The following is a 27,064-nucleotide window of genomic DNA, read 5'->3' as shown; positions in this document are numbered from 1 at the left end:
GAACCCGTGTGCCCTGCATCGGCAGGCGGACTCTCAACCACTGCGCCACCAGGGAAGCCCGAAATTATTATTTTTAAAAGCATCACAGGGCTTCCCTGGTGGCAAAGAACCCCTGTCTGGGAGGATCCCACATGCCGCGGAGCGGCTGGGCCCGTGAGACATGGCCACTGAGCCTGCGCGTCCGGAGCCTGTGCTCCGCGACGGGAGAGGCCACAACAGAGGGAGGCCCGCATACCACAAAAAAAAAAAAAAAAAAAAAAAGCATCACAGACACAGATGAATAACCATTTCAGTGCAACCTCTTGTACCATTTAGGGGAAAACAAGAAGACCTGATAAGTTATACTGTGGCAGAAAAAGCAAGAATTGCTATCACATTTCCCTTACCCCAAACTAACCCTCCACATGTCAGATTCCTCAGGTCAGTTCAGCTCAGCAAGGCACCTGGGGAGCCAAAACCAGAATCCAGAAAGTTGACTGGAGGCTTCCTGCCAAAGACAGCCATCGAAGCAGCAACTCCAGCTAACATCGAGGGTGAGCTGGCAACAGAAGGGTGGTCAGGTTTAAAAGAAAGCCTGTAAGGAACTGCCAGGACCAGAGAAGCTGTTCCAAATCACACCACAGCAAAGGTAACGAGGATCACAGCTTTCTCTAAACAATGCTCGCCCATTTTCATCTGCCACTAATCTTACTCAGTAAATCTTTCATGTTCAATTTCACCTCTTCATACAGGGCTCAGTTCCTCACTTTCACTGAATGGAGATAAAAACTAGGGTCTCCTATGATGTCCTGTGAAAGGGAAGTAGTTATCTGCAAATGCTGGCTGGCAGAGAGTAAAAAAACAAAGTTTGTAGAACAAATGTAGTTTTGAAATTCCATCATTTGATTGAAAACAAAAACAAAAACAACCCTCTGCTCTACATACTTTTAACACAAGATTTGAACATATATCAAAAAACTCTCAGAAAAATCTAAAGTGACCACATTTTTAAAAAATCAAACCAATGATGGTACAAAAATACTTGGTAACCAAAAGATTCAATATAAAACGTGTGCCTACTGAATCAAGGTCAAACTCCTAAACCGGCACCCTCAGCTCTTCATGGCCTGGCTATAACCTACCTTTTAAAATCTTGGACTTCCCTGGTGGCGCAGTGGTTAAGAATCTGCCTGCCAAACAAATCAGGGGACACGGGTTCGAGCCCTGGTCCGGGAAGATGCCGCGGAGCAACTAAGCCCGTGCACCACAACTACTGAGTGCCCACGTGCCACAACTACTGAAGCCCATGTGCCACAACTACTAAAGCCCGTGCACCTAGAGCCCGTGCTCTGCAACAAGAGAAGCCACCGCAATGAGAAGCCCGCACGTCGCAACCAAGAGCAGCCCCTGCTCGACGCAACTAGAGAAAGCCCACACGGAGCAACAAAGACCCAACGCAGCCAAAAATAAATTTAAAATAAAATAAAATAAAATCTTACTTCCTGCTGCTTCCCTTTTATAGACCTTTTCCATCTACCTGTTTATATGCCTGTACCAAGAAACTGTACTGCTCACACTTCCTCACATTCTCCTTTGTGCCCTTGTTCACAGTGATGAGCCCTCCTTCCCTTCCTCCCACATCCCTCCTTAAAAATCAACAGGTTCAAATTCTCCTCTTCCTCCAATGACTACCCCAAATGACATCTTGGCCAAGAAGTCTTCCTGGGTTTCCCAAAGAGTGCTCTCTTCTTCCTCTGGCTCCCACAGCCCTGGCTGACCTCTTACAATAAGCTACACTCTGTACTTTTTTGGTAGTCATCTCTATTTATAGTGTTTGCACTAAACTCTCCATGTTTATCTCCAAAATGTAGCTCTTGCTTTACGCAGAGGCACCCACACTCTGCTCTGTGTACAAAGGTTCCTCGCTCAGGCCTCCAGAACAGAGCAGACCCTGCCTCCACCCTATGGCTCCTGCCTGTCTTTTTACGCCCCTCAGATTTAAAAGTCCACTTAACTCCTTTGGCTCTTCACCACTAGGGCTTAGTTCTCCACCCAGACAATGCACTTTCAACAGCATCGAGTAACACTCTGTGGTTTGACCTATTTTCTGCCTCACCATACAATTACCTTATCCAAACAGTGGATGGGACACCACCGACCAGGCTTGTCCCAGGGAACCCCCAGTTGGTAGATGAGTAACCCTACAGTAATTACCCCTAGCTAACCTGGCACCACCTTGCAGACTGACACCTTCAGCCTTTTCACACTGACAGTGAAGGTTATGATGGAACAACTGGCCCTGGGCTCAAGAATCCTGCTCCCTGCTTTTCTTGGACCTCATACTCAATTCTCTCCCACTGAATCTTCACAACTACTTAACTTCTTAATGGAGCTGAACAATCTCTCAGCCATGCAAGCCTTAAAGTCTCAGATGAGGGCTTCCCTGGTGGCGCAGTGGTTGAGAGTCCGCCTGCTGATGCAGGGCACACGGGTTCGTGCCCCGGTCTGGGAGGATCCCACATGCCGCGGAGCGGCTGGGCCCGTAAGCCATGGCCGCTGAGCCTGCGCGTCCGGAGCCTGTGCTCCACAACGGGAGAGGCCACAACGATGAGAGGCCCGCGTACCACAAAAAAAAAAAAAAAAAAAAAAAAGTCTCAGATGAAGCTGAGTATCAAGCAAAACGTACAGACAGAAAAGTGACTCAAATGACACAGATAACCGGTCAGCTCTATCTATCTCCTCTGATTTTATATATATATATATAATTTTTCATTACACAGTAAGTGAATACATTTTCACTGTGAAAAAAATTCAAATACAGATGAAGTCTCTACTGACACCACCTCAATCCCATCCCATTGCTTCCTTACAGTCACTGATCAATGCAATTTACCTACCATCTTCCCTTCAGTCTAAGATCTTATCACATAGGATTTACATTATGCTTCACCAAAAAAAAGCTTAACTATTAAACTATGCCACCAATTGTTAGATACACTGATTTCAGAAATGTTAAAATGTGAAAAACTCATTTCAAAATCCACAAAATACACTTAGAACCAAAATGAATTTATTTTATATATAGATTTCATATGCATAATACATAAAGGATGCATGAAATGCAATACATGTAGAAATATATCTAGTTCCGAGGGTTTTTTTACATAAATGTGATAATTTTGTAATTTATTTTTCTCACTAAGAATGTATCTGGGAGAGTTTCCCATACCAGTTGCATATAAATCTACCACACTCTTTTTAGGTGTGGCATAATATTCTACATGTTGGCTGTACCACTGTGCATTTAGTTATTCCAATATTTCACCAATGCTAACAATGACAGAATAAGGGTGTGCCCATGTATATTGTGCTAGACACAAAATTACTGAACCAAAGGTATGTAACTTGATTTTCATGGATACTGTCAAACTGCTTTCCAAAAAGGTCTGAACAATTTATATACTCACTATATATAAAGTATACCCATTTTTTTCTCACGGTTGCCAAAAGAGAATATTATTAATCTTTTTAACTTCTTTTAATCTAACAGGAAAAAATCATATCTGATTGTTTTGCAGAGTTTATAAAATAAATAAATATAAATATATTCTCTATATTTATCCTTTGTCTATTTATTACACATGGTCTATTTTCTCCTAGTCTCCTATTTGTCTTTTAATTATACTTGTGATTTTGTCTTTGGTGATACAGAGATTTCAAATCTTTGGAAAGTCAAATTTGCTCATCATTTGCCATCTGTACCTGAGATTACTTACATGTAGGTAATATTTTCTACTAAGAGGAAACTCATTCTTTGCAATTCCACTGGGTTCTGGCCTGGCAGTGCTTAGAGGGAGATGGGATACACTCCCACAACCCAAACGCTAGAAAATTTCCACAGCTATCCTAAGCCCACCTCTGAAAGGGGCAGGTGCCAGTCAGTGCTCTGCCAGCCTGTGGGCACAGGAAGGACTAACCAGTTCCCTTCCTTCATGTCTGAGGCAGAAGCCTAACCCATTCCAGGCTATGTGTGCCAGCCTGGTCAGCCTGACACCATGGCCCAAGGCCAGAGACCAAGGACCAGACACACAAGAGAGGCGAGTATCCCACTCTCCTTGGCTGAGCTCCCGAACCACGAGTGTCTGGACACCTTGTGTGAAGGTTGCCAACCCACCTCCCCACACACTACCACCATCACCTCAGCCTCAGATGGAACAGACTGTAACAGGGATGTGGCACTACATCCCCGACCTGGCAAAAACACACCCACAGTGACAGTGTGTACCCACAGTGGGTAACTCTGGTGACTGGATCCTGACAGGCCCAGCTGCCAAGACACAGCCCATGTGACATGGTCTCCTTCCCCAGGGGCAACGGCTGGCTCTTCTCCCTCCACATCTGCACCATGAGATCATATCATTAACTCTAGCTCCCCACTGTTTATGCAGCCTCCCTCTCTCCGGCTTTAACCTACTGCTCCCCGCCTACCTGAGCTTTACCCTTCGGGCCCTCATGACTCACCCAACTGCCACAAAGAGGGCCCAGGACAGTTATGTTCCGAGTTCCCTGCTTCCAAGTAGTGCCTAGTGAGTTCTGGTTAGTGGCTTGGTGGGAAGACATGGGGCTGTAGATGGGTCACAGATTTGTGGGGACACATCCCCCTCTGCTCTAAATTCATGATTTATTTAGCTAAAATCACAGAACTTAACGGGCAAGTGAGATGGTTGCACAGAATAGGAGCAGATGTAGCCTGTTCTCCTGTGGCTTTTTATTTGCCCCTAGGTTTCCAACTAACAGCACAGCCAACTGAACTCAGGTGGGATCTTGCCAGTTTGGAGAAAAAAAAAAAAAAAAAAAAAGCTGAATTCTTGCTGCAGCTTTTAAAAAATCTGGCTTACCTAACACTCGCTATACTTTTGTTTAAGGGAATATTTATATATATTAGATAATCCTGGTTGTTGAGCCAAACTCAGCATTATCGAGAATTCCTCCTCACTTAGGTGTGGGCGGGGGGGTTCCTGTCCAATATCTCTGCCTCCAGCTTTCCAGAGTCTTGGGAAGGTCCATCTCCCAGAAGTGGTGAAGACCTAAGGGGCCTGATCAGACACATCTGGAACTCATCAGCGCTTCTCACAGTGTACACCTGGAGAAATCCCAATCCACCTCAACCCTCTCTCATCCCAAATTAATCTTGCATGTCGGGATCCTAATGTTCCCAGATGTAAACGGTTCCTCCTTGTGCTGTTACAGCCTCAGCCACGCTGCAAAGCACTAAAGCCAAAACCTGACTTTAACAGCCTGATGATGATGCCCTACTTGGCATTCTGTGCTCTAGAAGAGACCCCCTTGGACAGGGCTGACCCTTTGGCCTATCAAAGCCTCCCAAGTAAGACTCAAATAGAAAGCTCCGTGATGGGCTTCCCTGGTGGCACAGTGGTTGAGAGTCCGCCTGCCGATGCAGGGGACGCGGGTTCGTGCCCCAGTCCGGGAGGATCCCACATGCCGCAGAGCGGCTGGGCCCGTGAGCCATGGCCGCTGAGCCTGCGCGTCCGGAGCCTGTGCTCCGCAACGGGAGAGGCCACGGCAGTGAGAGGCCCGCGTGCCGCAAAAAAAAAAGAAATCTCCGTGAGAGGAACACCTAAGTTCCACTCACTCAGGCCTCCACATTTAGAGCAGTTCTTTACACAGAGGAAATATTTTCTACATATTTGTTCAATTAATTATATTGGAATTTTTTGGGGAATTTTTTGCCTTCTCAGAGAAGTTCATTTCTAATATGCCTTCTCAGAGAAGTTCATTTCTAATACCTTTAAGTCTGATAAACGTACATCTTTGTTAGAGAATTCTTTCCCTATGGCTAACAGCAACGCTATCCATCATCAACTTCAAATTTAGCCTCAAATATAACGAGCTTCAACTTCCCAACCCAAAACAAAAAACCTTGACAGCTCAGGATGTCATTACACTAAATGGTGATTTTCTACATGATCTAAATCTCTGTTGTCTAATATGGTAACCACTAACCACATGTGACTATTTAATTTTAAAGAAAACGTAAAATTTAACTCTTCGGTCTTGCTAGCCACATTTAAATACTCAACAGCCACATGTGGTTACCACATTGGACAGTGTAGATATAGAACATTTCCATCATTCTTTTAGTCAGCACCACACTAGATGCAATACAAATCTTGAAAATCCGAAGAATTCTTAGCTTGCAGCCAGTAAGTATCAGATCATCAAACTGCCATAATTAAATTTAAAAATACCACCACTCCTTTAATTAAAGCAACAGAAGGAAACACTCTCACTGATGAGTAGAGCTTTATAATAATAGATTTGTCTCATCACAATGAATAATTTAAAAACAGCATAATTCTCATCTTTCTCTGGTTGCCAAAGTTAATATGCTAGGCAGAGGGCAATGCATACTTGAAGTTACAGGAATCCTCTCTCTGGACAGATAAAATTTCTAGTTAATGGTCATTTAGGGAACTAATTTTTACATAACCCTTAATGTCCTAGGCTGAGTGGAGTGTGCAAACATCTAGAAATTTTTCAACCCAGGGATTCCAACACATATGCATACAAAACCAAAATATCAAAGTCCTCTAAGAGCTCAGAATTTGAAGCTAGAAGAAAGGTTGCCAGGAATATGTTAAGTATGTAAATTAGAACAAAGAAAGCCTCTACTACGTGGGTCATCCCCTCACCACCTCCCCACTAAATGCCAACTTTCCTTAACAAATAAAATATCCACATAGGGAGTTAGAGAAAAGTGATCTTCTATGTCTTCTGTAGACTTCTAGCAACATTAAGTCTTCAAGGTAAAAGGCCCAGGCATCAAAGCCACATCACTTTGACAGAAAAGTTTTCTCCCACAGTGAATCAATAAGAGGGATAATAAGTGCACAATGGGAAAAAAAAAAAAAAAAAAAAATCAAAGCCAAGGTGGATAATGATGCACAAAACAGGAGGCCTGAAGGTAAAAGACAACAACTTATCCAGAAGAGTCAAGGTATAAAACAGTATGTTAGACTGAATTTTACACATTTTCAGTATCTATTTGTCACACTCTCATTGGGCTGTCCACCACCCTGTCTAAGAAATTGAGCTTTACTTACCACCCAAGGTCATTTACCACTTCTTACTAAGATGTACTCTACCTTAAGGACCACTCAAACAACTCGACTCTTTTCAGGTCAGTTTTCTGCTGGATCCTAAGTCCAGTGATTTCCTACTAACAGAAGGTCAAAGGAAATATATCCCTAAAATACTGCCAGGAGGGCAGCTGGAGATCTCACAGGCAGCCAACAATTGGGAGCTTTAACTTTCATCTCCTGTTTCCTGTCACAGCATGTCATAGTCCTAAAACAGTGATCATCCTTTTATACCTGACTCCTTTGTCCTTAAAGAGCTATTTATCATCATGAAATACAACTGTATTTTCTCCTTTGGGAATATACATGTTCTTCGACAAGACAGGAAATCCTTAGACCATGATGGGTAGAACCATACTGGGCTCACAATACTGACCTTGACTTCACTGGAAAATTTTAAGAGGCTAAAATTTCATCTAGGTAAGAGAGAAACAGATGAGAAACAATGTTCTCTCCCATTTTACACATCCATTATTTCAATTCCATTGCCAACTGTTTGTAATCTTTTTATAAACTCTCAGAAACTCAAGCAAAAACACTGCATGAGTCACTCTCTCAAAAGTGTATAAATGAGGAATACGTTACCATATGCACACTATCATTCACTGAATTTTTTAGTAGCTGTTTTTAATAAAGAAAATACATATGATCATCAAAAGTATATTATAAGCATGTTACAGATTCTGGTACAGATTTCTTAAAATTCAGAAAGAAGTAGGTGGACCAAAAAAAGCATTAATATATCAACCTTCAGAAAAGAGGTTTAAAAGGTTTAAAACATTAAAAACCAAAATGTTTTAACCGCGATTTATCAGATTTACTAAAAAATTTCTTTACTGGGACATTAGGGAAGAAATTAACTTTTTAAACAAAGACAATTTTTAAAAGTAAGCAATCTTACAAAATGTTTATCTAACAGAATCCCAGCATGCTGGCTATAGCATCTCTATTGACATACCTAAAAAACCACAGATTACTATGAAATCAGTCTGGAAACATGTGGCCCACGGAGAAGAAGTCTTTAACAAAGAAAGGTTTCTCTCTAAATTACATTAGTATTCACAGAGTGGAACAGCTTGTTATAGATGCATGGCATTAGCCTCATGTTCAGTAATACCTTTACTAATAAGAGAATATGTCTGAATATCACACTTCTTTTTTAAAAAACTTAATTATCAGAGGCTAGAATTGAGAGGCCCAGGCATGAGTTCCAGGCTATCAGATAAGAGGATGGCTGCAGAATGAAATTATCATTAAATATTAACTAAAAGTTAAACATGTAAGAAAATATAAAATATGAATCAGACAGTTTGAGGATGAGGTTAAGTAAATGAGGCAGTCAGCCAGATTACTTTAACCAGCAAGAGGAGAAATAAGAGGAATCTATGTTTGAACAGGGAAGGGAGGACGGTAGAGGAAATCTTGAAGATGGGGCAGAGCTCCAGGCTCTAAGTGAGGTGAAGAGGAGGATTCCGGCAGCCCCAGCAGACACATCCGGTCTGGGTCTCAGCACAGATAAAGGAGTGGGGAAGGAAGAGAAGGTCTTTCCAATCCTACTCTCTCACCCCAGGTCACCCACCAAGGGTCTATCTACATTAAGACTACTTTCAAGGTCAACCTCAGCAGGAAGCCTGGGTGACAGGAGGACCTCTGGTGTCTAAAACTCCACCCCCACCCATGTGCTAGCTATAGCTGGCATATGCCTGCAACACAGGGTTTAACATGTAAATTATGCCTGAGATAACATACAATTGTTTTCAGTATCATCAGTCAATCAAGCAAAGGTATCAGTGAATGATATCAGATTCCTGTGTTTTGACAGAAGGAAAGAAGACAGAGAACAGAAGGTCTGGGGTGTCTGAAGGTGGCTAGAAGGCAAAGGTGGGACGCATAGGGCAATGGACATGCCAGAACTGAGTGATGTGCAGCTATGGGCCAGCATCTCACTTTATACAGGTTTATCTCAGAAAAGCCTCACAATAACCCTACGGCCGAAGTGGAGAGAATCAATGAGGGTAATTCTGATGTAAATCTACCCCCAAATCTTGGAAAACTAATGCTGTCCAGTGAGAATCAAACTATAAGCTATACAAGAGTATCCTTAAAGAATCAGAGTAAGATCTGCCTGAAGACCCAGCAATTCTACTTCTAGGTATATTCTGGGAGAATGTAGGTATATTTCAAGAGATTTGAAAACATGCGTCCACCCAAAAACTTGTACACAAATGTTCAAAGCATTATTATTCAAAATAGCCACAAAGTAGAAACAACCTAAATGTCTACCAACTTATAAATGGATAAACAAAATATGGTATATCCATACAGTGGAATGTTATTCAGCATTTAAAAGGAATGAACTACTGCTACATGCTAACTTGAATGAACTTGAAAACATTATGCTAAGTGAAAGAAGCCGACACAAAAGTGGCCACATACTGTATGACTGCATTTAAATGCAATGTCCAGAAGAGGCAAATCCCATAGCACCAGAACATAGACTAGTGGTTGCCAGGGGCTGAGGGAAGCAGGGAATGGACAGTGACTGTGAGTGAGCACAGAGTTTCATTTTGGGGTAATGAAAATGTTCTGGAATTAGATAGTGGTGAAGGTTGCATGACTTTGTGAATATACTAATAAAACCAATGAACTTGTACACTTTAAGGTGAACTTTAGGATATGTGAATTATACCTCAACTTTTGAAAAAAGATTTGCCTGAAGACAATAACATATCCAAAGACTGTCCATCAGAAGGGGAGACTTGTCAGCAACAGAAGCTCAGAAAGGGGGAAGAAACAAAAATGGCAGTGTCCAGAGGAGAAGCTTCACCAGCAGACAGACAAGGAACCCTGAGCTTGGTCCCTTTGGAAAGGCTTTTCTGAGCAGCACTGGCGCTACAGAATTCTCCCCGGGATGCTGTGAGCAGAGCCCCCTAGGTTTGAGTAACATTGCAGCCCTAAGACCCTTTGTCCAAACCTCACATGCACTAAGCAGCTTCTGCTTCCAGTATACTCCACGGATCCAATATCACTTATTTCTCATTGTAAATTATTATTTAACAATTATTTTATATAATTTATAATTAAATAACCATTTGATATTATTAAATTATTATTAAAATGAAATTATTAAGCTGCCTTTCAATCTTTGTAAGCCCAGTCAAGGCGGTTTCATCCTCAAGAGATAACTTACTTCCACATTTTTAGACCAAAGAGAATATGGTAAGACTAGGGTGACAACCACCCTGGCTTTCCTAGGACTGTCCAGGCTATAGTACTGAAAGCCCTGCATTCCAAATTTCTCAGTCCCAGGCAAAAAAGGACAGTTGATCACCCTACATAAGACCCTGAAGTTTGTATCTACACCAAAATAATGTTTCCCTAATGAGGGCAGATACTGTGTAGATTGACCGATGCAAACTTATTCTCACCATCTTTTCCTTTGCCTTCTAACCAAAGAGGCTAGAAAGCTAAGTTCTTGATCTCCCAGAGTACCTGCAGCTAGTGACAGCCATGTGACTGAGCTCAAGGTAATGAAATATAAGCAGAGGACCCTGGTGGAGGACAGGGTGCCTCATTTCCTGAACAGAAAGGAAAAGCCTCACCAGGAGAAAGCTTTTGCTGCTACCTCTGGCCCTTTCCCTCTTTTCCTGGCTGGAACAAAACAGTGATGTCTAGACATGAAGAAGCTGTGTTGTAAGAATGAGAAGAGCGTCAGGAAGGCCTCAACGCTAAGGATGGTGAAGTAGTAAGATGCAAAGACCCTGAGTCCTGGCGGCATCATAGCACCATGGCAGCCTTGGAGCGCCCACCCCTGGCTGCTGCAAGAGACAAAGAACCCCTGCCTGTTCAACCTCCACTTAAGGTTTCTACTATCCATTATCTACTACCCCTCACTTGAACTATTTGTGAAACTTCTTAAGAAAGAGTCAGCAGGCCACTCCAGGCTTAAAGGAAGTCATGAGAAACAACTTTAAAAAGTGAATTGTTCTCATTTTTTATACCAGATATGTATATTTTATTAAAAAAAAAAAAAAAGCTCAGGGACTGAGCAAGGCTTGGATCAGACCTGGGATGGGTGTGTTTGCTGGGTATACAACTAGGTAAATGTTTTAAAGCTGAAAGGTTAATAGTTTGTTTTGTGGTCAGGAAATAGGTGTGAATGTCAAGTCTACAACATAAAAATGGCCTCTTCAAAGTGTCATGTAGCTTTCTTGGAAATATTCCGTTTTGAATCAATAAATGCTTTTTCTTTTAAAGCTTCAACAGATACTAATCTTTCCACTTCACAGATGAGAAGACTAAGGCTCAGAGATGAAGTGAAAGGCCCGAAGTCACTCAGTTAGAAGGCAGAGGAGCCAGGATTGAGACCTAGCACCAGCCCAAAGACTCTCTGCCTCTGCCCCAGGGATGTAAGGGATGGACTGGGTGCTTTGAAAAATACACCAGTCTGCTGAAATGAAGGAGAGGACAAGATGAGGCTCCACACAGTGGCACATATAACTTCATCATGAGTTCTTTAAAAAAAAAAAAAAAAAAAGGTTTAAACAAGTTTGATTTTATTATAAAGAGGCTTTACCTGTAAAGATTTATATATTTATGTATATATTAGATAATAAGGTATCTTGTGGATAAAATAGTCTGTTGAGATATCTACTAATACAATTATTACTTACCAAGAAGAAAATGAAAAGTAAAATTGCTCAAAATACTCAATAAAATGAAGACCAGGCCCCCTTCTCGGGCTAATCCTTGAATGTCGGTATTCCCAGAAGCCTGTCCTCTCCTCAGCAACCATCATCCCCCAGACTCCTCTCCCTCATCCCACACAACAGACTAGAAATGTCCCGACACACTTTGGTGTGTCCTCTCCACCCACAGATACTGCTCCACACCCAAGACCTCGCTTCTCCTTTACCTCAATTACACATCACTCCCTGCCTCCAATCTCTGCCCCACAGTCGTGTCTCACACTTCCACCTGTTATGTATCTAAAATATAAATCTCTCCTCCTCTGCTTAAAAGCCTACTGACAGAATAAAGTCCAAATTTCTTCACTGGACACAGCTCTACCATCCTCGCAGCCTCATCTTCCCTCACACTTCCCCTACTCTGAGCCATACACTCTGTTCAGCCATCTGCTTCTTATCCGTTGCCCAAACATGCATTCTGGATCACACCTCCGGGATCACACTCTGGGCTCGCTATGCCCTCTGCCTAGAATGCCATCCCCACTTTTGGGCTGTCGGGTGCACTCTGACACTAAATCTCAACCTAAAAGTTCCTCCCTCTGCAAAGCCTTCCCCAGCAAAACAAACTTCTCCTTCTTTGTGCTCTCAGGGTAACTTATTCATGCCAAGCCCAGTTACTTAGCACACAGCATTAGCATTAGTTGTATGGTTAGTTACTGAGGCACCCCACTAGACTCTCCTTGGTTGACCACTACATACTATACCCATAATAGGTACTCAGCAAATGAATGGATATAAAATATTTGATGGGTCACTGACTGAGTGAACCCCATTTAACCTTGAGCTTCTTAAGGGAAAGAGTGCTGTCTTAATCATTTCCGTATCCCTAACACTGGCAAATCTCAGATGCCCAATAAATGTTTGCTAAACTCAACATCATCACAGCTCCTTACAAAAATATCTCTATTGAGTTGTGATTTAATGCCATCCCTTTCTGTGAACTGAGAAATGAGAAATGTCTACTCGGACAGAGGTTTGGTGTCATTCAGGGAAGCTTCATTTCAGTACATGTATTTTTTATTTGTTTTAACTTTTTCTTTTTGTACAACCAACATGCATTAGTTTTACAATCAGGTATTTCCCTTTGCAGGGAGAGGAGAGAAAAGAGTGGGAAGAAAGACTGTCAGTGTTATTACTCATTGTTGATTATAAAGGATTAGAATCCAAAACAAATTACCCTTAAATTCAGAAAAAGCTGGAAAAACATTCTCTCTCCTCAAACTTCTATGCTTCCATATCAGACAATGAGAATCTTATAAACCACATCTCGCTTTCCCCTTAGTTTTTGGGATGTTTAGAACTAAATTATTCATTCTAGACATAGCGTTTATCTAGTCTTATGTCTTAATTATTTTTGATGCCTTGGAAAAAAGATTAGTATATTAAATATATTTTAATCACCTAAGTCACCTAAAATCATTCTTGGATCCAGGCATGGTATAACCACCATGTATAAAGGTGAAATTAGGCAAAGTCACTTTCTGCCTCATCAAAACCATAGTAAAACCTTGGAAAAAAGTATATATGTCTCAAATCTTGGCAAAAGCATCCCCCCTTTTCTAAATTATTTCAATGCATTTTAATGAGCTTCTTCATTTCAACTGGGATCTTTAAACCACCACATATTTAAGCATCATTAAAAATCTTCTTCTGGGCTTCCCTGGTGGCGCAGTGGCTGAGAGTCCGCCTGCCGATGCAGGGGGCACGGGTTCGTGCCCCGATCCGGGAAGATCCCACATGCTGCGGAACGGCTGGGCCCGCGAGCCATGGCCACTGAGCCTGTGCGTCCGGAGCCTGTGCTCCGCAACGGGAGAGGCCACAACAGTGAGAGGCCCGCGTACCGCAAAAAAAAAAAAAAAAAAAAAAAAAAAAAAAAAAAAAAAATCTTCTTCTGTAAAGCATTAGACTGCCCACACTGACACACGACACCTTAACACTACATTATTCTGCTCCCAGAAACCCTTGTGGTTGGCTTAATTTTGCCTTGGAATAAAAGGCCTACCTAAATTGAGAAATAATTCTGTATGATAATTACCAAAGCAATAACTCCTCAAAATAAAATTTTGCCTTAGTACTTGGAGATGACTGAGAAATAGTACCACGAAAAGCACACACACACAAAAGCAAAGATTAGGTTTTAATAAAACAAACCTTTGCATGAAAAAAAGTAATGTCAGTCACAAAGAAGGAACACTTCTATGTACCTTCCACATTCCATACATAACAGAGCAGACATGCTCCTAAGAAGCTGAAGCCTAATTTTCTACTGCCATAGTGAAAAAACGGGAGATACATTTCCATTTTCAGAGCTCTTCAAATAGTGGGCAAAGCTGACGTGAAGTTGCAACTGTAAATATTTGTTCCCTTCTTGGTTTAAAAATTTCATGATCATAAAATTCTGTATATAGAACCCCAAATTAAAAAGGAATCTACTTGCCTTATAGGATGCTTGAATTTGTATGTTTGAGATGAATAAAATGGTGCATACTAGAAAGCAGCAAGAATTAGAATTTTGAATTTTATTGGTTTAACAAGTTCCTCCTGAGATTTCATTTGTCAAATCTAAGAAGGTCCTTCAGATGATAATTTGTGTGACAATGTAACAGTACAGTAAAAATTAATATCTCCCCCTGACCTTGAAAGTATGGAAGGATGATGATGTGTGATGAAGAAACAACAAATTAAATGTTTGAGAAAAAGGAAGACAATTTTCCATTACTTTGATTTTAGGGTCACTTGATATCACCATTTACTGGTAATGCACTAACAGGGTCCCCTCATTGTTCAAGACTGCTTTAATATGCTACTCAGAGAACCAGCTAGACAAAATTGATTATCACACCGCATACACAGATGAACAGCCACTATTGCTACTATTTACCTCTATACTAATCTGGAATCTAGACCTTAAACCTGAACTGATTTCGTATAATAAGCACCACTGCAACAAGCACCGAAGAGTTATTGAGTTCTTATTATGTGCCAGGGATTGTTTGAAGCACTCTGTATTAACTAATTTAATTTACCGAACAGCTCTGTGAAATGAGTACTATTCTCCCCAATTTATCAAATAAAAAATTTAAAAGCACATATATCTCACACAGAGAAGGAAATTCACTTACTGCTAATAGGTCCAGAGCTCAAAAATGGGGAATCAACACTACATAAATTGATATTGGGCCCTCCCCTCCCTCTCCACAAAACTTCTTCTCTAGGCACCCACCTAACTTTCCTCCTTCTTTCCCTTAATTGCTCTGAGGCTCTGGCCCCAGAGCCTCTGCTCTTCTGATCCACACTCCCAGCCCACCCCCCCCACCCCTCCCATTCAACCCTCCACCCCCGGAAGCTCATCCAGTCTCAGTCCTTTAAATACCAGCTATATACTGATGGCTCTCAAATTCTCCAGTTCAGACTCATACCTAAGACTTTGATCATCCAACTGACCACCCTGGGTCTCCACTTGTATGTCCAATAGGCCTCTGAAACTCATGCCCAGAACTACTGATTTCTTTTTCTCTACAATCACGTTTCTACATCAGCCTCCAGCCTTCCCTACCAGTAAATGGCTCCATCATCCACCTAGATTCATCCCTGCATCCCCTCCCTCCACATTCTACATCCAATCCATTATTTGGTCCTGTTAGCTTTTTTGTTTTTTAATTTTATTGAAGTATAGTTGATTTACAATGTTGGGTTAATTTTTGCTGTACACAAAGTGATTCAGATATAGATATAGATATACTTTTTCATATTCTTTTCCATTATGGTTTATCACATGATATTAAATATAGTTCCCTGTGCTATATAGTGGGTAGGTCTTGTTAGCTTCATCTCCAAAAAAAATGTCCTAAATCTCACCTCCTCTCCTTCCACTCTCCCTGGATCCCCTTGCCACATTTCCGTCCCTCCAACTCAGGGCTTTTGCCTGGGCTGCTGCTTCTGCTTGGGACACTCTTCCCTGAAGCAAAGCTGCATCTTCAGTTTCAATCGGGTCTGAACTCAAATGTCACCTTCTCAGAGAGGCCTTCCCAGATCAGTCCTCCTAAATCTTTAGAGCACCTATCACTCCAAAACCTGAAGGAATCTTAAGGTTTCACTTGGTAACATGTTTAAAGGTAAGCTCCTTGAGGGTCAGGTCTGTTCTGCTCACTGCTGTTGCCTAAAACAGTGCCTGGCACACAGCAGGCACTCAATGTTTATTGACTAGAAGACTGGAAGGAGAGGATGACTATGAAGTCAACTGAGAAAACACTGACTTACAACCCATCGATCATTAAGGAAATAAACAACACAGGAGAGCCAACAGTAGCCACCCAAGTGAATTTATCTTTTGCTCTCTTATTCTAATGGGGATTGCAAGACCTGTTGACAATAATCCTGTGCATGGCTTTCCAACTTTCAATGGTAATTCAAAGTAAATAACACATTTTACATCGTGACCTAGAATATACCTATGTGCATATTTAACTAAAACAGAAGCTTCATGAAACATTACTTATCCTTTCCAAGTGGGGCATGCTATAATGTTTCTTTTCTCTTCTTTTTTAATGCTGCTAGCAACTACTACATTGATTTCCCAACCAACTAATGGGGCAGAATTCAGTTTGAAGAACACTAAACTCATGCCTATTATTTTGGTCTTCTGGGTAAAGAGAGTAAGATCTCTGCCTATACCTGACAACTTCAAATGAGTCACTTCACATCCCTGAGCCTCACCTCACCCGTGGGGTGTGTTAAATCGCTGTGTTAACTATTCATAGAGTGGCTGCCTTGAGTAGAACGGATTGGGGGTGAGAGCACCTTGGGAAGGAGAAGATTCTTTTGGAATTCAGTCTGTCACCATAAGGGGGCAATTTCTACCTCCTGCTCTTCCCCCGGCCACCACATCCACTCCATCAGCCAGTTCCGTTAGTTCTACCTCCAGAACACATTTCAGACCTGTCCTCTTCTCTCCATTCCCACTGTCACCCCCCAGACCATGCCTCCATCATCCCACAGCCTCCTCCCAGGCCTGCCTACCCCTCCTCTGGCCGCCTGTAATTCCTCCCACACACAGCAGCTTCAGAGACCTTTAAAGTTTTAGTTTTGGAAAAAAAACTCAAACCTACAGAAAAGTAGCAAGAATATTACAATAAACACCCATATGCCCTCAGACAATCTGCCGTCTTCTATTCCTCCTTTTTTTTTCTGAACCATTTGAGAATAAGCTGCAAAGATCACAACTCTTCCCCCCTCTTAAGAACAAGGACATTCTTTTCATAACCACAAGGCGTTATCAAATTCAGGAAATTTAACATTGATACAATACTATTATCTAATAGGCAGGCCATATTCCAATTCTGCCATTTATCCCAACACTGTCCTTTAGAGTAACATCCAGGGTCACACATCTCATTTAGTTGTCCTGTCTCTTGGTGATTTTAAAAACACAAACCAGATCCTATTGTTCCCCAACTTTAAACTCTCTGCTGCTCTGGTTCTCTCTGCTACAGCTACAGGAGCTGCCTTTTTCTTCCTCAAACACAAGGGAGGACCCCTCCCTCCCTGAGCCCCTCAGCTCTTTCCACAGCTGACCCTTCCTCATCTTTTCTTCTCTCCTCAGGGACTTTCCAGAGCACAATGTCTACAGTCACATCCTTGGCTTTTCTCTCTCTCACTTCACTCTTGATTTCTTTCCTGTCACTTAACACAGCCTGTAATTACCTTGCTGTTTTTTGGGGTTTTTCTGGGGGGCTGCATTGGGTCTTCGTTGTTGCATGCGGGCTTTCTCTAGTTGCGGTGAGCAGGCGCTACTCTTCGTTGTGGTGCGCGGGCTTCTCATTGCAGTGGCTTCTCTTGTTGCAGAACACGGGCTCTAGGCGCGTGGGCTTCAGTAGTTGTGGTGTGTAGACTCAATAGCTGTGGCTCACGGGCTCTAGAGCACAGGCTCAGTAGTTGTGGTGTGTAGACTCAATAGTTGTGGCTCACGGGCTCTAGAGCACAGGCTCAGTAGTTGTGGTGCACAGGCTTAGTTGCTCCGTGGCATGTGGGATCTTCCTGGACTAGGGCTCGAACCCATGTCCCCAGCATTGGCAGGCAGATTCTTAACCACTGCACCACCAGGGAAGTCCCTACCTTGTTGGTTTATTTGCTTATCATTACTTCTCCCACTAGAATATAAATTCCGTGAAAGGAGGGGTGTCTCTGAGAACAGTGGTTGGCTCAGAGTAGACAATAAATATTTTTGAGTGAATAAATGAAAGAATAAATAGACAAATTGCTTTTTTAAAAAAAGTGAAAAAAAAAAAGTAGGGGGCTTCCCTGGCAGTCCACTGGTTAGGGGTCCGCGCTTCCAATGCAGGGGCCGCGGGTTCAATCCCTGGTCAGGGAACAAGGATCCCACGTGCTGTGCAGTGCAGCCAAAAAATGAAACATTAAAAAAAAAAGGTTTTTTTACATAATAATAAAATTTTTTAAAAAGTGGCCTTGTTAAGACTTTGCTGTGTGAGGCTGCACACTGAAAGGGACACGTCAGTGAGACCCTTTCTCTTCCAAGGGACAACACAGCATGTGGGCACAGCCAGGGTGCGGTCAACATGAACGCTCATCCTCAGGTAAGCACTGTGAAGGTTACCAAGACCAAAGACGGCAAGATGGTTTAGCAGGCCAGAATGAGGTAGTTTCAAGTGCTAGAAAGACTCATGTCCTCAGCTTGAAAGAGGAAGCCCACAGCGTTCTAGAGAAAGGCCTGGCTCTGAAGTCAGAAGACAGGGTTGGCCGCCCATCTGTGTGGCCCTAACTCTCTCTGGGCCTCAATTTCCTCATACGTCTAGTAATGGATAGTTACTAAAGTTAAGGATAATGCTTAACTTAGTCCATCTGAGAGGAGAGGATGCCGCAAGAAAGATACTGGGTGGCAGGTCCTTTAAAACTACAAAGAAAAAAAAAAAAACTACAAAGAAAACAGCCTCCTGAATAGAGGTGAGGAGGCAGTGAATTATGGCACACAGCTGAGCAACAGTAAATGATCACTTCCTAACAACAGCCTAAGTGAGATGCCCGGCTTCATGTCTGGCACAGACCAGGCTCTCAACAGTTCCTGTCTCACTCTTGTTCAGCCCTCTTTGGACCCAGAGCAGAGAGCAGCTCAAAATATGCAAGTAGATGCCAACAGAAAGCAGAGACAAAAGCTGCCTCTGGGCACAGGGGCTCCATCCTAGGAGTGGTGGGAACAGAGGCTGCACGACCACTTGGGAGGATTCTGCGGAAGCGATTCAAGCACAGGCTCAGCTCCACGACTCACAAGGTCTCTTTCAACCTTGAGACTCTATGATTTCTTAATTGAATTAAGTATGTCCCTGTGGTAGGCAGCATGGAGGATATCAATTTAAGCTCTAGTCTCAATCTCCAAGGAACTGACAGCCAGCCTAGAATGTCAGGGCCCACAGAACTGAAGAGTTACAGAGAGTGCCAAGGAGCAGGATGGACAATAAAGATCACGGTGCTACAGCGGCTCAGAGGAGGCCAGGAGACTGTCCAAGAGGAGGTGAAAGGTCTGCTAGGAGGCGAAGGCCTGTATGTAACATAAGGCTATTTGAGGAGTGTATCCTCTGCTAATGAACATTAGTGGTAGTTTTCTTCTTGTGCTGCTGGCTCTGGCCTCGGCTTGACACACGTGGCCGTGTATTGACATGTCCAGGACAGGAGGCACGTCTAATTATTGGTTTAACATCCAGCACAGGTTCCAGAGCATGTGGTTATTTGGCAAACAGTCTGCTACGTGGAGTGAGATGGCATGGGATGGTGGGAAGGAGAGAGGAAGGACTGAAGAATCCTCTGCGGGAGCTGGAGGAGCGGGGCGAGCCTGCAGGAGAAACAACAGGGCTCCGGCAGCAGAGCCTGCCCAGAACACAGCCCGCAGAACCAAAGAGGGCGGTGGCTGGGACACGGACTCCAGTTTCCACTTGTTCTCCGAAGACTCAAAGGGCAATCTTCTACCCTAAATTCAAAACTGGTTTTTAAAATGTCAGAGATTGAAAACGAACTGTTTTTATTTGACTCTTTTGACTTTTTTCCAGGTGCAGATGTCTACAGATGACCTTGTCAAGAATTTTATTATCACCGGGCAGTTGGCTTGCTTACAGATCTGAAGTACCTAATTTATTTTTGACCTTCCTAATAATCACTATAGATCTCACAGGGTTATGTATAACACACAGAGTCTCTTCTTTTATTTATTTATTTTATTGAAGTATAGTTGATTTATGATGTGTTAATTTCTACTGTATAGCAAAGTGATTCAGTTATACATACATATTCTTTTCCATTATGGTTTATCACGGGATATTGAATATAGTTCCCTGTGCTGTACAGTATCAAAGTCTCTTCTTTTAACCAAATTCTAGCCTCAGACATTGATAGATCATGTCTTTTGTACTATAAACACCTGTATTGTTTAATTTGTTTCATTAGCTCACAAAAGTGTTTCACAGAAGAGAAATGGCAATTAAAATCATCTCTTTCAACAGACAATGTATGTTTAAAGAAGGAAAGTGAAAATGAAAAGATCAAACGGATCTATTTGAAATTAGCCAATATGTGATTGTGAGATTCACTGGTCATCAATAAATAAAGAGATTCTTCTTGCCTCTCAACCTAGATCAAGAAATGGAGTAGCCCAAGTGAGAAGCTACTCAACTCTAAAATGCAAACCACAGGCTGCAATTGCCAATAATCTGCCCTTAGGACTTTCGATTTAGGTCTCATTTCTTAAATCTCTGTATATTACCTCAGACACAGGATCCGAAAACACATGGCACATGGCTCCTGATCATCCTAAACACACTCTCCCAAAACCCTCCAAGTTTGGTCAAAATCTGTCCAGCTGTTTCTGGACAGATTGTATGTTTCTGCAATAGAGTAACAGACAAATGGAAACTTAACTTTAGCTAATAAATAACATAATTCCTTGCACTCACTCAACAGAGGTGATCAAAGAGACCAGGCCTCCATCTTCATGGAGCTCTTCAATCTAGAGGGGACAACTGAAGTTAAATAATAACCAGACAAATAAATATATAATTATAAACTGTAATAAGTGCTAATAAGAGAAAGTATAGGGTACTTTGCTGGAATTACTAAAGGGACTTCATTTGGACTGGGAGGTTCAAAGAGATTAGGAAAAGACTTTTTAAAGAATGACATTTACAATCAAAAATATTTATGAATAGTATGTTTTTTAAAAAGCAGAATATATAGCTGTGGATATGCTTTGATTATAGTTATATAAAAGGACATGCACAGAGACTAATCTGGAAGAGAAAATACAAAACAAAATGGTTGTGTTAGGGTGGCAAGGTTATGGACAATGTTCACACTTCAAAATTTTTCTTTAATGTTGTTATATTATTTTTACAATAATTAAGACAAGCACAGACATAGAATCTGAAGCCTTAAAGGAGAACTTTTTGTTTACTCTTAAGCTTGATGGAAAATCTGTGGCTTAGATCTTCATTAAAATAGCAGCATGGAAGAACAGAGCAGGAGCCTTGGAGGCTGAGAGCCCTGTACTGCAGTATGGCCCACACACTAATGACCTGTGTGGCACTGGACGAGTTACTTACCCTCCCTGGGAGACTGTCTTATCACCTCTGAGAGGGAGCTAATGAGATCCACCTCATAAAGCTGTTGACAGGATAAAATGAAAGAGCATATGTAAAGAACCAAGCCCAAAGCCCAGCACAGAATATGTGCTTAATAAATGTTGATAGACATTATGATCATTACTAGCGTATAAATCCAAATAAAAAGTGGGCTTTGAATCAAAAGTCTCCCAGGCCCAACAGATGACCAAACTAGAGAAATCAGATGGCTCTTCATCAATCACTGTTAAATGACTTCTCTTTGATAATAAGGAAATCAACCAGTGGCCACAGTCATTTTCTCTGAGACCCCCTACACTGTACTCTGAGTAAAGCCAAAAAGATGAGTCCAAGAAAAGTTTTCCTAAAGGAGAAATGAGCCACACAATTTTGGCAATTTACTAAAAACAATTTAGAAACCCTTTATTAAAAATGAAGCCTCCTGAAACAGTTTCCAGAAACTGAGATAGAATCCATATAAAAATACGGCAGATTCAAAACAAAATAGCCCTACAAAAATTATACAGCTGGAATTTGCTAAGAGATGATATCGCTAAGGCATGCTTTTAGTTTCCAGGATATCTGTGAAAATAAACTAAAAAGACAACAACTCCATTAGTCTATCATGCCTCTTCAAACAGACTCTGCCATAAAGCTAGTATGCTTCTAACATCAAATATTATGATAGTATATTTTCTTCAACTTAGAACATTAGGTTAAAAAATGCATTCATCCAAACACTCAATAAACCACTGCTTTAAATCATTTAGTTAATTGAGCACGAAGTAAAAACGTTTTTGTTCATTTGCTTCCGTCAGAACAGAAACCAGTATCAAAGGAGGAAGAAGGCTTTCACTCTTGCTTTGTTGAATACCTGGATTAGACTGACCACCCTTTAAGATAGCCTTTGTGTGCTTCCAAACCCAAACCAAGCCACACAGAGCAGCTGCTCACTGACCAACTGGTCTGCAGAATTCAATGAATGACAAAAGGTTACCTTAATTCAATAAGATAATCGGCACACATTTACCCACCACCCAGAGTCTAACCATCTGCAAAGCGGCAGAGCCAAATGCCTATAAAACAACTGGCAGTGTGCAGACATTTCCTCGTGTCCCTCATGTCTATGATGTTTCTCTCTTAGCAACAGCTACAAAGAAGCTGAACTTTCTGAAAAATTTCAGGATACCATGATCCAACAACTTGTTGGTAAGTTATTTTAAGTGCCACTGAGATTTCCAGGCCAGATGGGTAATATGTTTTATTCAACTGAGTCTTGTACTGGGATAAGATAATGTGAGACAGACACGATCTGGATCCTTTCATTGTTCAAGACGCAAAGCGACCTACTGGCTTCCAAATAACAGCAGGAACAATGTAGCATGGAAGAAAAGAAAGAGAGAAAGAAAAACAAAACAAAAGAAAACAAAAAAACAGAAAAACCCCAACTACAAGAGCAACTTCAGAGCAAGAAACTAGTAATGACTTAGACTGCAAAATTTGACATCTGCCTTAGGCCAGGATGTCATTCATTTAAACATGCCTCTGTAGCAATCAAAACTACCAAATAATGATGATGATGATAATTCAACACAGAAGGTTTAAAGACAAAGATCTAATAATGGGCACTATAAACAATTCGGTATACAAGTTTATTTTCTTTCTGACACACCACACTAAAATCAACGGATGTAGTATTTCCCAAAGTGTGGGATTCAAGATGCTTTCAGGTGAGATGCAAGATAATTTGAAGTGATCTAAATCACACGGAGTGAGAAAGCTGTTGTTCCCTTTTCAATTTTCTCTCATACCTTCTCATTAAGGAGAAAGTCTCAGTTGGTGCTAATATGTCTTTAACGCCTCTCTAATGTTTGCTAATCTTCCTTTGAGAGACCAAGGCCTGAGCTGAGAGCCTCAGCACATAACAGTATCCAAACCCATTTTAATTTTAAAATTTTTAATAATTTTACAACTATATATCTTCTGTTTATGAAGAGGAATACATATTTTCCACTTATGGTAATGATAAAGTTTCCTTTTCCAGTAGATTTATCAAATTAAAGAAAGTGAGGCAATTTAATTTTTTTTTAATTTTTATTTATTTATTTTTGGCTGCGTTGGGTCTTCATTGCCGCATGTGGGCTCTCTCTAGTTGCGGTGAGCAGGCTTCTCATTGCACTGGCTTCTCTTGTTGCGGAGCACGGGCTCTAGGTGCGTGGGCTTCAGTAGTTGCGGCACGCAGGCTCAGTAGTTGTGGTGCGTGGGCTCTAGAGCACAGGCTCAGTAGTTGTGGTGCACGGGCTTAGTTGCTCCACGGCACGTGGGATCTTCCTGAACCAGGGCTCGAACCCGTGTCCCCTGCACTGGCAGGTGGATTCTTAACCACTGAGCCACCAGCAATTTAACTTTTAATGAGCATTCTGATTATATTTATTTTTCCAAATTTACATTTTTAAAAAATTTCAAGCCTACAGAAAAGTTTAAGAGGTATGATGAATGTTTGTATGCCCTTCACCTAGACTCACCAGTTGTTAAGATTTTTGCCTCACAGCTCTATCTAAACCTGTATCTATCTGAACTCACACATATATATTTATACACACATACTTTTGTTATGGTTGTTGATGAACCACTTGAAAGTAAGCTGCACCAGCATGGCACTTCACCACAAAATAGTTCAGAAGGCATTTCCTAACTCATAAGGAGATAATCTTAGAAGACCAAAATGCCATTATCACATAAAGAACATTAACATTAATGGCTTAATTTGCCCTAAGATCTGGTCCAAATTCAAATGTACCTAATTATCCCCCAGTTCTAGTACAGAATTCATGCATGGCACTTGGCTGTTATGCCTCTTTAGTGGAGCAGTATGAAAGAAAATATTAAGAACATAACTAATAAACAGTATATGAAAGTGGCAAAAACTGTGATGAAGGCACACTTGGATCCAAAGAACACTGAACTAACCAAAAACTTGAGAGGAGTAGGGGAGAAGTAATCTAAATAATTTATAAAGAAAAAGTTAACCTCTGCTATTAAACTAAACTTACATTTATAGCACACAAAGCTATAAGGAAAATATTTAAGACCTTCTCTTTTTTGATTAGGCGTTGAAAGAGGACAGAGTAAGTCAAAAGATCACTGTCAGAACATAGAGGTATATGCCAAAATGTGCTTCATTAAAAATTCCAAAGCTAAAAATAAAATAAAATAATTAATCTTCAAAAATTTTCCAGAGCTGATACATGTTCAAAATAACTAGCTCGGGCTTCCCTGGTGGCGCAGTGGTTGCGCGTCCGCCTGCCGATGCAGGGGAACCGGGTTCGCGCCCCGGTCTGGGAGGATCCCACATGCCGCGCAGCGGCTGGGCCCATGGGCCATGGCCGCTGAGCCTGCGCGTCCGGAGCCTGTGCTCCGAGGGAGGCCCGCATACCACAAAAAAAAAAAAAAAAAAAAAAACTAGCTCATCTCTTTTATTGAATAGGCACAGTGTCAGGTGCTCAAATGCATTATCTCACTAAAACCTAATTGACACACCTATGAAAAATATTTTATTATTCCTATTTTACAGATGAGATGACTGAGACTCAGGGAGTTTGTACGGGGCTTGTTTTCTTTCTATTATTAGAACTTTTTCAAGAATACATGCTAATACATTTCTTATATATTCAAAAACATGTTTTTTCAAAAGAACAAAAATTACCAAAAGTATGAATTTATTTTTTGTTAAAATATGTATACAAATGTATGTATGATATTTATGTTCAAGTGCTTTAAAAGGGCTTGGAAGAATACACACAAATCCACTAGCTGTGGTTGTCTTTGGAAAGCTATTTTAGGGGAAGATCATGATGGGCCAATGAGGAACAACTTTTACTTTTTACTTTATACGTTTAAATTTTTGACATTAGGTATATATTACTTTCATAACTTCTCAAAAGTCAAAAAATGCAAATTTTAAATTTAAAATGCCCATATTCTTTCAATCATACTACACTGTCACCAGTATGTTTCAAGTACTCTCATCCATTAGACATATTTGGCTTCAATTTAATGATAAAAATATTTAGTTTAAATTGTTTTAGTAAAAATTTATTATATTATAGTTTGCTACAACAAAGATTTGGATATATTATGCATTACAATTTATCATACCGTAGCTTCTAAAACCAACATTGTGTTGTATCTCTCTTCCTCCTTCCCCTCTCCCTCAAGTGCACTCGTTCACTCTCTCTTTCTCCTGCTCGCTCTCTCTCTCTCTCTCTCTCTCTCTCTCACACACACACACACACACACACACACACACACACACACACACACACACACACACATACACACACACAATCTAGCTCCTAATATGAGCATAACAAAAGGATGGGCAACAGAAAATAAGCTTACTAATAAGAACTATTCTTTACTGAATAAACCTGTTTCTAAAATGTTGTGGGTGAATTTACTAAGACTGAAATTTTTAAATATGCCAGGAAAATTTACTATTCAAAGGAATGTCACTCATTAAACAAATAATACACCATGAACACCTGGGATTCATACTCAGAAAGCAAGGATGGTTAAATATTAGAAAATCAGTTATTATAATTAATCATATAATTAATCATATTAAAGATCAAAGGAAAAAAATCATTATCTCCATAAATGCTGAAAAAACATTTAATAAAATTAAAAATCTATACCTGATGAAATTTCTTTAACATGACAAATTCATAAGCCAGCAACGTGTTTAATTGGGAGATACTGAAGTATTCCCCCAAAACATATCCACTATCACCAGTACTGTTTAACGTCATTAAGGAAGTACTAGAGCCAATAAAAAGAGACAATCGAAAAATTTAAGATATGTAAATTAGAAAGGAGGAAATACAATTAAAATTATTATTTGCCAACACAGCATTGCTTGCCTGAAAAACCCAAAATAAGCTAAAAATTATTATAAATAAGAAAAGAACTCAGTAAGGTGGCTAGGTACAAAACTATATATAAAAATCAATAACTATCCTGCATTTTGAAAAGAACCAATTAGAAAGTGTAACAGAAGATTCCATTTACAAAGCAGCCCAAAAAGATATCTAGGAATTAATTTAACAGAAAGTTAAAATCCTTCAGTATATGCTACTCTATACTCTATACTCATACTCTATATTCTACACACTTACATTCACATACAAAAGACTTTAAATGGATGATAATGGTCATATTACAAAAATATTTATAAACAAAATGACGTATGTCTGGGATTTGCTTCAAAATAATTCAGTAGTGGCAGGGGGTGGGGCAATGTGTAGGGATATAAATAAACAGGAGTGGTCATGAGGCAATTATTGTCAGAGCTGGTAATGGGTGAGCATTGTTCTTGATTTTTCATATGCTTAAAATTTTACACAATAAAAAACTTTAAGTAATAGAGTAATAGAAAATGGAAGGATTAAAAAAATGGAACGATACACCTGTTCTTTGGTATGACTCAATAGTAGAAGAATGCCCTAAAAACTCTAATAAAATTACAACAAGATCTTTTGAATAATTAAATAGCTGA

The 27,064-nt window shown here is 40.7% G+C and overlaps 2 protein-coding genes across 2 annotated transcripts in view; one reads left to right on the top strand and one right to left on the bottom strand.

Moving 5' to 3' along the window:
• The window catches only part of DUSP29 (dual specificity phosphatase 29), a 186,341-nt gene extending 166,287 nt beyond the window's left edge, over nt 1–20,054 (top strand). Inside the window, exon 5 of the mRNA XM_028481293.2 lies at nt 19,945–20,054. Coding sequence (XP_028337094.1) covers nt 19,945–20,016 — 72 coding nt within the window. The 3' untranslated portion in view covers nt 20,017–20,054. The remainder of the gene's footprint in view (nt 1–19,944) is intronic.
• Nucleotides 1–27,064, bottom strand: part of KAT6B (lysine acetyltransferase 6B) — a 184,803-nt gene that overhangs the window by 124,376 nt on the left and 33,363 nt on the right.

Source organism: Physeter macrocephalus, chromosome 20, assembly GCF_002837175.3.
Source record: "Physeter macrocephalus isolate SW-GA chromosome 20, ASM283717v5, whole genome shotgun sequence".
NCBI lineage: Eukaryota > Metazoa > Chordata > Mammalia > Artiodactyla > Physeteridae > Physeter > Physeter macrocephalus.
Note: the sequence above shows the minus strand (reverse complement) of the source record. Positions and strands in the feature narration are given on the sequence as shown.